Source organism: Coenobita brevimanus, chromosome 77 (assembly GCF_032717465.1).
Source record: "Coenobita brevimanus isolate Jiangsu-jjx chromosome 77, ASM3271746v2, whole genome shotgun sequence".
Lineage (NCBI taxonomy): Eukaryota > Metazoa > Arthropoda > Malacostraca > Decapoda > Coenobitidae > Coenobita > Coenobita brevimanus.
In genome coordinates, this window is record NC_137030.1 from 3,718,230 (window position 1) to 3,729,403 (window position 11,174).

Genomic DNA, 11,174 nt, shown 5'->3' on the forward strand with positions numbered 1-11,174 from the left:
GAAAACTACGAAAGTTGTCGGGTCAACTTTCCTCCTTAGAAAAAGTCTAGGGATTATATATATATATATATATATATATATATATATATATATATATATATAAGGGAATTCTCTCTCTCTCTCTCTCTCTCTCTCTCTCTCTCTCTCTCCCGGAGATTTTTTTTTCTTTTGGGCAGTGGTGAGAGGAAAAGCCAAATTCTCCTGTTATAACCCACACTAACATCTATTCTTCCCATGTCGTACAAAGGATGGTGGAGGCCAGTAAGTATTGCAGATGCACACGAACATAACTTATTATTATTATTATTATTTAATTTTATACATTTTCCTTTAACAAATGGGGGGGGGGATGTCAAATTTTCCTGTTTGAACCGACACTAACCTAGATTTCCATTTTTCCCCTCCATAACAGAGGGTGGTGGTGGCTAATACCCGTACCTACGAGAGATGCCCATTATTATTATTATTATTATTATTATTATTATTGAAGATTAACATTTTCTTTTTTCCAATATAGAGGATGAATTATGCCAGATTAACCTATATTTCCATTTTCCCTCCACAACAGAGGGTGGTGGTGGCGAATACCCTTACCTTCGTGAGATGAAGGAGCGTCTCTTGCTGTCCCGTGACCCTCCCCTGGCCAGCATGGATGAGTCTTCACCACACGACGCCACAGACAACCAGATGCTGGAGGTCCACCAAACACCCGTCGGTACTGTCGTTAAGGTGAGAATTACCGTATATTACATGTTGGTGATAATGCTGATGATACTGAGGACGAGGAGCTGAGGATGATGATGATAAGGAGGAGGCTGATGATGATGGTGAGGAGGAGGATGAAGATGATGATGACAGTTGATGGTGAGGAGGAGAAGGAAGAAGCTGAAGCTGATGGTGTTGAGGAGGGGGAGGAGGCTGAAGATGATGGTGGTGGTGGTGGTGGTGAGAAGGAGGCTGAAGATGATGATGATGAGGAGGAGGCTGAGGCTGATGATGACGGTGGTTGTGGTGAGATAGAGGCTGAAGAAGATGGTGATGGTGGTTGTCTTGGTGAGAAGGAGAAGGCTGAAAATGATGATGATGGTCGATGATGATGATGATATTAGAGAGGTCCATAAAATCATTTGCTAAGATAAAAGATTGCCAGCATGCTCAAGGAAATGCAGAAAATAAGAGAGAGAGAGAGAATAAAGAAAAGATGTCTGCTTGTATTGGCCCAAGGAATAGATACACCAGGTATGAAGAGAATTGGTAAAAAAAAAAAAAAAGAAAGAAAGAAACATGGCACAAATTCGAAAAACTGCTTACCTGTAGAAATAAAAAAATATATATTGAAGTACAGTAAGTGTGCACAGTAGTACATTGAGGCCTGAAGAGTAGGATCGTGTACACAAAACCGGATCAGGGATTAACTGGGGGGGAGGCTGACGAGGCAAATCCCTAAGTGCGGTTTTCACGTGACGTTAGGAAGCTTTCTAACACCAGTTCCCTACCGATTTATTCCTGATTCTGCGGCGTTACTGTGTTCTTGTGCGTTATTCGTGCAGTCTTACAAACACCTCTTCCTTACTGATTTATTCCTGATTCTGCTGCGTTGCTGTGTTCTTGTGTGTTATGCGTCTTACAAACACCTCTCCTTATCGATTTATTTCTGATTCTTCTAACTGACACCTCTTCCTTACCGCTGTATTTCTGATTCAGCGTACTAACACCTCTTCCTTACCGGTTTATTTCTGATTCAGCGTACTAACACCTCTTCCTTACCGGTTTATTTCTGATTCAGCGTACTAACACCTCTTCCTTACCTGTTTATTTCTGATTCAGCGTACTAACATCCCTTCCTTACCGGTTTATTTCTGATTCAGCGTACTAACACCTCTTCCTTACCGGTTTATTTCTGATTCAGCGTACTAACACCTCTTCCTTACCGGTTTATTTCTGATTCAGCGTACTAACACCTCTTCCTTACCGGTTTATTTCTGATTCAGCGTACTAACACCTCTTCCTTGCCGGTTTATTTCTGACTCTGCTTCTTACTAAAGCTTCTTACCGACTTATATTTGATTCTGCTGCGCTACTATATCCGTGTGTGTTATTCATGCAATCTTGCAAACACTTCTCCCTTACCGATTTATTTCTTTTTCTGCTTTTTACGAACACCTCTACCATACCGGTTTATTTTTGATTCTGCTGCTTTAATTCTGTGTGTTATTCTTGCAGTCTTACCAACACCTCTTCCTTACCGATTTATTTTTGATTCTGCTGCGTTACTTTATTCTTGTGTGTTATTCGTGTAATCTGAGTCGACGTTACAAGATATACTCGTATGAAGCAAACACGTGGATGTTAACGGGTAGCTTGGAGATTAAATCGCTGAGGAAGAGGTGCTAGGGAGCTTCCTTATCTTACGAGAATACTGACCCCAGAGTTGTTTTTTTTTTTTTTTTTTTTTTTTTTTTTTTTTGAGGAGGCTAAATGATCCCCCAAATGTATTACCAGAGGCGACTGATTTTCCTGTCATGCATAGTTGACGTGTGCGCGCGTTCCCTCCCCCAAAAAAAAAAAAAAAAAAAAAAAAAAAAAAAAAAACGTTCCCGTAAGGAGTGCTCACAAAGAAATCGCCTCCATGTCACCCTGTCCTCTGCTGTCTGGCTGCCTCCTCTCAAACCCACATCCCCCTCCCTCCCTCATGTATGTCTCCACCACATCACTCCATCTCATCCTCAGTCTCCCCCTCCCTCCTCTCCACCTCACTCACATACACTCTCTTTATTATTTCCTCATTCTCCACACTCTCCACATGGCCAGACCACCTCAAAGTATTTTTCCCAGTTCATTCTAGCATTAAAATCATCTGTATGCAGCAACAGTATAGGGGATAGTAGTAGTGGTAGTTGCAGTAGTAGTAGTTGTAGTAGTAGTAATTGTAGTAGTAGTTGTAGTTTTTGTTGTACCGTAGCAGTAGTTGTTGATGTAAGTAGTAGTAGTAGTTGTTGTTGTTGTTGTAGTAATAGTTGTTTTTGTTGTAGTATTAGTAGTGTAGTAGTTGTTAATGTTGTTGTAGTGTAGTAGTTGTTAATGTTGTTGTAGTGTAGTAGTTGTTAATGTAGTAGTAGTAGTATCCCCAGGTTCATCTGAAACGTGAACCCGGTGGAGTGCAGGCTGAAGTTGTCCTCTTACGGCAGTCCACTATCCTCCTTTTGCGGAGAGGGAGAGAGTTGAACGACGTTTGTGTAACTAGGTAGAGGCCCCACACGACCATATCAGTGCCACCACGTGAAGGCTTCCCGAACCAGTTTTGAGAGAGAGAGAGAGAGAGAGAGAGAGAAATACATGGATAGGTAAAATATAAATAGATAGGTAGGTAGGGAGAGAGAGAGAGAGAGAGAGAGAGAGAGAGAGAGAGAGAATTTACTACACGAAACATCAAAATCAGCAGCCGTGTATACTAAGATGTTTGTTTGTTTGCTTGTTTGTTTGCTTGTTTACCTCCCGTGTGTGTTTATATATAGCGCGTAGTTGACCCAGTTTTCATAGCGTCTCGACCTCGTTCCACAGTTCTTCGTGTCTTTCTCATATTCCCTTTTAGAGTCCTCTGTGTGTGTGTGTGTGTGTGTGTGTGTGCAGGAGTGAGTGATGAGTAGAGATAGTGTTGTGAGAAGTAAGGGTTTGAGAGAGAGAGAGAGAGAGAGTGGGGAACGAAATGTGAGCGAGGAAGAGTGAAAGAGAACAAGTGAGCGAGGTTGAGAGAGAGAAGGGGGGGGGAGAGGGACTGAGTGGATGAGTGAGCGAGTCTATAGTAGTTTATTAACATGTAAAGAGAGTGAGAGAGCGTGAAGGAGGCCCACTCTCTTACTTTGAGAGAGAGAGAGAGAGGGAGGGAGGGAGGGGGTCGGGAGGGAGCGATAAGAATGATTTAAGAGAGAGACCCATAATTCTACTAATAACACTTCTTTGTGACTAGTATATTCCTTAAGAATTATATCTAAGACTATATTTCATACCTGTAATAGATGGTAATAGATAGATCCATATTACCCCTTTCGATATGTAAGCGGGTCTCCCTTCCTCTCCCTCTCTCTCTCTCTCTCTCTCTCTCTCTCTTTCTTTCTCTAAATTACGGTAGACAGTCTGGTCCCCATGAAAACCAGGTCACGTTAGGTGTGCTCTCTCTCTCTCTCTCTCTCTCTCTCTCTCTCTCTCTCTCTCTCTCTCTCTCTCTCTCTCTCTCTCTCTCTCTCACACACACACACACACACACACACACCATTTAACCCGTCCACTACACCGTAAAACAAGGCTCGAACGTGTACACAGTAGTAAAGTGGCCAGGGCGGGTCAGGCTTGTGTGTGCCGGCCGCTACAGTTAATTCATTCACCACCAGACACCTGAAGATGAATGATATAGTCTGGTAGTAGAAGAGGCAGAATAGACGAATTATTATGGTATACACTAGTCTGTTTATTTTCACCTGATCAGGTAGGTCACACTCTCCCAGCTTGAATACCCAGTCCTGGATGCATTTAATTTGGTGAGCATTAGTTTTGAAGTCAGGAGTGAGTTTCAGTACAAATCAGATCGCCCTGAGTGTACGGTACTTAGTCAAATCGCCCATCCAGCCTGACTACACTAGGCCATCAGCTAAGCAGATATGGGTCAGGGGTAGGTTAGAACAATGACGGGATAGTGAAATGCTTTGAGGTGGGTCAGGGGACTTTGTCAGGTTAGAAGGATCTAGTGAAGTCGTTGATGCAGGATTTATTTTAACATGCTTCACCGGAGGACCATTATTTGTATATTATTTTTGCTAACACTAGACAATTATATTCACCTCAGACCACAAGAGATGAAAGTGTCGGGTCCCTGGTCTTAAAACTGAGTGCGCATTGGTCTGTATAACCCCTGGATTTTTTACGATATTTTATGAAGCTTGGAATGATGATAATGTCTCGTCTTCCTGTGTGTGTGTGTGTGTGTGTGTGAGTGTGTGTGTGTATGTGTATGTAGGTGTGTATCTATCTGTCCATCTGTCTTTCCATCCATCCATCTATCTATCTATCCAACTATCTCTCTATCTGTCTGTCTATCTTTACCCACAGACCTAACCCTCTCTCTCCCCCACACAGCTGAACGCGGACGGGTATGGGTCGCACACCTCGCCCACACACCGGGTTGAGAGCTTCTACACGGGCACGCTGGAATCCAGGAGGGGACTGCTAGAGTACTACCCGAAGAACGCCAAGTAAGGGACATACTTGTTGTTATTTATCCATCTGTCTATCTATCTGTCAATTTATCAGTCTATCTATCTATCTGTGTCTATTTATCAGTCTATCAGTCAGTCAAGCGCTATCTATTTACTTATTGGGGAGTTTTTTCATATTTTTGTCTTGTCAACCGTAGGATTTCCTGTGTCACATTTTCTCCTGAGGTTTTGCATTTATTTATTTACCTTATTTATTTATTTATTTATTTATTGTGAAGGCGAATCATATTTTCTTTATCTCGGTAACCATGTGAGTTTCTGTATCTGATTTTTTATCCTGTCTGTTACTTTTTCTCTTTCTGTGCGAGTATTATCCAGAGATTGCTAAGTAAGTGAGGTTGTGATGGTGTTTACGCTCCATAACTCTCTCTCTCTCTCTCTCTCTCTCTCTCTCTCTCTCTCTCTCTCTCTCAGTTTTGTTATATATTATCTCAATCCGTCACTCACTCTCTCTCTCTCTCTCTCTCTCTCTCTCTCTCTCTCTCTCTCTCAGTTTTGTTATATATTCCGTTGGTCTCTCTCTCTCTCTCTCTCTCTCTCTCTCTTTACCGGAATATTACCCCATAAGAATGCAAAGTGAGTGTCAATGTGTCTCATTCTTCCTCTCTCTTTCTCTCTTTTTCTAGCTTTTTCGCTTACTTTCTCACTTTCTTTTTTCACACATTGTATTTTCTTTCATTTTCTCACAATTTTTTCCTTTCTTATTCTCCTTCATTATCCCTTGCTTATTTTCACACTTTTTCTTTCTCATTTCTCCGTTCGTTCTATCCCATTTTCCTTTCTCAATTTCTCTCTCTCTCACTTTTCTAACTCGTTTCCTTTTTCTCAGTCTGGTTCATTACACCTTCTGACTCACTTTCTTTTTCTGTTTATCTCACTTTTCTTTTTCTTTCTCTATCACCTGTCTTTTCATTGTTTACCTTTCTCTTTGTTGCAGTTTCGCTCACTGTCTTTTTTTATTCTTTTCCCTTCTCACCCTGTCATCTCTCTCTCTCTCTCTCTCTCCCTCCACTTGTTCACTTCGGTATGCACCCCCCTGTCTCTTTATCTTTCTTTATTTCCCTAATGTGTGTGTTTACTGCGTCATGCAATTATCTAAATTTCTCTCTCTCTCTCTCTCTCTCACGCTTTCATCATCATCATCATCATTATTATTATTATTATTATTATTATTATATCACTCATCTTAAATGTCGGGACCAACCGCCTAGCCCCGGGCTCCTACGCTTCTGATGGGGCAATGTAGGATTGGATGATGGATGGATGGATGGATTATTATTATTATTATTTACTTTTGGTTACAGGGCATGAACAGTATAGAAAGATAGTTGTACAGTAGTGGTAGTAGTAGTAGTAGCAGCAGCAGTTATAGTTATGGTTATGGTAGTGGTAATGGTAGTGTTGGAAGTGGTAGTGTTTGCAGTGGTGTCAGTAGTGTGACCTTTACTGACCTTCCCTGACCCCACCCACCAACACACTGACCTTAAAACACTTATCACCCTCCCTGCCATGACCTGTCCGGTGCTCTCGACCCTGCCCTTCCCTTTCCTTCCCTTCCCTTCTCTTTCCTTCCATTCCCTTCCCTTCCCTTCCCTTCTCTTTCCTTCCCTCCCCTCCCCTCCCCTCCCCTTCACTTCCCTTCCCTTCCCTTCCCTACCCTTCCCCACACTTCCCTGCCCTACTCTTCCCCACACTTCCCTCCCCTACCCTTCCCTTCACTTCCCTGCTCTACCCATCCCTTCACTTCCCTGCCGTACCCTTCACTTCCCTTCCCTTCCCTGCTCTACCCTTCCTTTCACTTCCCTTCCCTTCCCGGCTCTACCCTCCCCTTCCTTACCCTGCCCTGCCATACCCTGATAGAACACTTTTAAGGCTGCTTTATTGTAGTTTTCCTTTTTTTTTTTTTTTTAATAAGTAAGGCCTTTAGGTTGATGGGTTTTGTTTATTTTTTAGGGATTGTTTTTAAGACGATATTAATAACAATTTTAATGAGTATAGCCTTTATTGAGCCGTACTTAAGGGGTCGTGAATAAAGACATAGTAAAGAATTATAAGGAAATTTGTATAATATTTAGGAGAACTTAAGGATAGATTTAAGTAAGTATGTTTTAAAGGACGATGTTAAAGTAGAATAGGTGTTTTAAAGGAGGAAAAGTAGAATAGGTGTTTTAAAGGAGGAAAAGTAGAATAGGTGTTTTAAAGGAGGAAAAGTAGAATAGATGTTTTAAAGGAGGAAAAGTAGAATAGGTGTTTTAAAGGAGGAAAAGTAGAATAGGTGTTTTAAAGGAGGAAAAGTAGAATAGGTGTTTTAAAGGAAGATGTCAGAGTAGGTGTCAAAATAGGTGTTTGAAAGGAAGATGTCAAAGAATAGGTGTTTTAAAGGAAGATGTCAGTAGAATAGGTTTCAAAGCAGAATAGGTGTTTTAAAGGAAAATGTCAGTAGAATAGGTGTTTTAAAGGAAAATGTCAGTAGAATAGGTTTCAAAGTAGAATAGGTGTTTTAAAGGAAAATGTCAGTAGAATAGGTGTTTTAAAGGAAGATGTCAGTAGAATAGGTTTCAAAGTAGAATAGGTGTTTTAAAGGAAAATGTCAAAGTAGAATAGGTGTTTTAAAGGAAGATGTCAAAGTAGAATAGGTGTTTTAAAGGAAGATGTCAGTAGAATAGGTTTCAAAGTAGAATAGGTGTTTTAAAGGAAAATGTCAAAGTAGAATAGGTGTTTTAAAGGAAGATGTCAGTAGAATAGGTTTCAAAGTAGAATAGGTGTTTTAAAGGAAAATGTCAAAGTAGAATAGGTGTTTTAAAGGAAAATGTCAAAGTAGAATAGGTGTTTTTACAGTAGGATAGACCAAGACAGTTTTAGGCTTTAGGGCATTTAAGTCTCCTTTGAAAACCTAAAATATGTACATAGCCTTCAGTAAGACGATTTTCAGAGTTTTTTCTACTTACCTCCAGACGATTTTATTAAGCTTAAGAAGAGGATTGATTTTTGGTGATTTTTTTTTTTTAGGTAAGAGCATTCAGTGTAGTCTTACTGAGTGGATTTTTTTTTCTTTTTAAGGGATTTCATTTGATGGTGAGATGATTTTAAGGGTTTTGAAGGGAGATTTAGGTATTTGAAGGTTGGTTTATGCGTGAAAGAGAGAGAGAGAGAGAGAGAGAGAGAGAGAGACGAAAGGAAGGAAAATATTAACCATCATGGAATGTTCGAGAGAGAGAGAGGAAAGAAAATAGAGAGAGAGAGAGAGAGAGAGAGAGAGAACCACATCAAAGACGCTTGCTCTAAAAACCGTCTTTCTTGAGAAGCACGCACGGCACTTTAGCTCATTTCCTTACAGTTTTTTTAAAGCTAGCTCTAAAATCATCTGGAAATAGTTCTCTCTCTCTCTCTCTCTCTCTCTCTCTCTCTCTCTCTTTCTCTCTCACCCCGCCTGGCTGTGCGAGAGAATTGAAGGAGAAAGACAGGTATGCGAGGCAGGGTGAGGCAGAGTGAAGCAAGACAGGATAGGCAGATAGACAGGAAGGTAGGCAGACACAGAGGAAAGGCAGGATGAGATGGAAGACTGGCAGATACAGGGTAGGCAGAATGAAAGGCAAGGTGAGGCAGAAGACAGGCAGTGAGGTAGGCAGGATATAGGGACGGGGAGAACTGACAGACAGGGTGAGGAAGAAGAAAGAGAGGCATAGGATAGGCAGGAAGGGAATCAGAGGTAAGGGTGAGGCAGTAGACAGGCAGACAGACAAAGGATAGGCAGGAAAGGAAGCACAGTGAGACAGAGACAGTGGAAGACAGGCAGGCAGACAGAGGGTAGGCAGAGAGGGAGGGATGGAGGCAAAGAGAGAGAGGCAGAGAGACATGGGGTTAGGCAGAGAGGGAGGCAGCAGGCAGGGAGGAAGGTTAAAGCTGCAGTAGTCAGTGCTACTAGTACTGGCCCCGCCCTGCCTCACTTCTGCCTCACCATACCCTGCCTCACTTCTGCCTCACCATACCCTGCCTTTCCCTGCCTCACCATACCCTGCCTTTCCCTGCCTTACTCCTATTTCCCTCCTACCTCACTCTGCCTCACTCCTATCTCACTTCTACCTCACCCTCCTTCAATCCTGCCTCACCCAGTCTCACTCGTGCCTCTTCCTGTCCTGCCTTACTTCTGCCTCTTCCTGTCCTCCCCTACTCTTCTTGTCCTCCCCCCCACCCCGTCTGTGTGTGTGTGTGTGTATTTTCCTATCCTTTCCTCCCTCTCTCTCTCTCACTACCCCTGTCCTCCCCCCTCCCATCCACTGAATTGCGTTACTCTTCTCTCCCTACCTCTCCCCCTTTCATCCCTCCTCCTTCCCTCCTCTTCCTCTCCCTCCTTCCCTCCCTCCCTCTCTCCCTCCTTCCCTCCATCCCTCTTCCCCTCCGTCCCTCCCCCCCTCTCTCTTAGTTTCCATTCCTCCTACCTTTCCTACTCTTTCTTCACCTTCTCTCTCCTTTCCTCCCCTTCTCCTACCAACCCTACCCCCTGCCTTTTTGTCCCGTTTCTCTCTCTCCCTCCCTGTCATCTTCCTTCTCTTCCTCTTCCTTCCTCCTCTCTCCTTCCTTCCTTCCTTCCTCCTTTCTCTTCCTCTTGTTTTTCCTACCTCTTCACTCTTTCCCACTTTCTTTTTCTTTGTGTCTTCCATCCATCCTTCCTTCCCTCCTTCCATCCTTTCTTCAATCCTTTCTTCCTTCCTTCCCTCCCTCCCTCCCTCCCTCCCTCCCTCCCTCCCTGCCCTCCTCCCATTCTTCCATCTTTCACTCCCTACCTCCTCACTTTCTTCTTCCTTCCTTCTTTTCCCGTACGCCTTCCCTCTCCTTCCTTACCTTCCTTCCCTCCTTCCTTCCATCCGTTTCCTCCTTTCTGAACGTCCTGAGCGATGACTTTGAGTTACTTTGTTGAGGTATTAATAGCAGCTACCACGACTACCAGTATTACTACCACAACTACCAACATTACTACTACAGCTACCAACATTACTACTACAGCTACCAACATTACTACTACAGCTACCAACATTACTACCACACCTATCAACATTACTACTACAGCTACCAACATTACTACTACAACTACCAACATTACTACTACAGCTACCAACATTACTACTATAGTTACCAACATTACTACTACAACTACCAACATTACTACTACAACTACCAACATTACTACCACACCTACCAACATTACTACTACAGCTACCAACATTACTACTACAGCTACCAACATTACTACTACAACTACCAACATTACTACTATAGGTACCAACATTACTACCACAACTGCCAACATTACTACTACAACTGCCAGCATTACTACCACAACTACCAGTATTAGACTACAACAAGTGGTAACGTTACTACCACAGCTGCCATGCTTCTACCACAACTCCCAGCATTACCACAACTCTTAACATATACTTCTACAACTACTAACGTTACTACCACAACTACTAGCATTATATAACAATCAACATTACTTATATTATCAGTATTTATTAGTCATCAAAACCATTCAAACTACCAACATTAATGCCACAGCTACCAACATTACTATCCTGACTATCAACATTACTACCAAAGCTACTAGCGTTACTACCACACCTACCACCATCGCCAGCACCTACCACAACTACCACAATTACCTTAACTACCAACATTACTGCATCAAAGCCAGCTGACTGAGAGAGGTTGGTAGGGTTAAAGGGAAGGAGGGAGGGAGGAAGGGAGGTTGAAAAGAGGGAGGGAGGGAGGAAGGAAGGTTGGATGGAGGGAGGGACGAAGGAAGGAAGGTTCGAAAGAGGGAGGGAGGAAGGAGGGAGGGGGAGAGAGAAAAGAAGGTTGGAAGGCAGGAGAGCGAGAGGAAAGAAGGTTGAAAGGAGAACAGAA

General features: G+C 42.6%; 1 protein-coding gene across 1 annotated transcript in view; it reads left to right on the forward strand.

Annotated features, from left to right (window-relative positions):
* Nucleotides 1–603: 603 nt before the first annotated feature.
* Nucleotides 604–11,174, forward strand: part of LOC145408477 (proton channel OtopLc-like) — a 93,331-nt gene continuing 82,760 nt past the window's right edge. Inside the window, exons 1-2 of the mRNA XM_080279211.1 lie at nucleotides 604–729; nucleotides 5,131–5,246. Coding sequence (XP_080135337.1) covers nucleotides 604–729; nucleotides 5,131–5,246 — 242 coding nt within the window. The remainder of the gene's footprint in view (nucleotides 730–5,130; nucleotides 5,247–11,174) is intronic.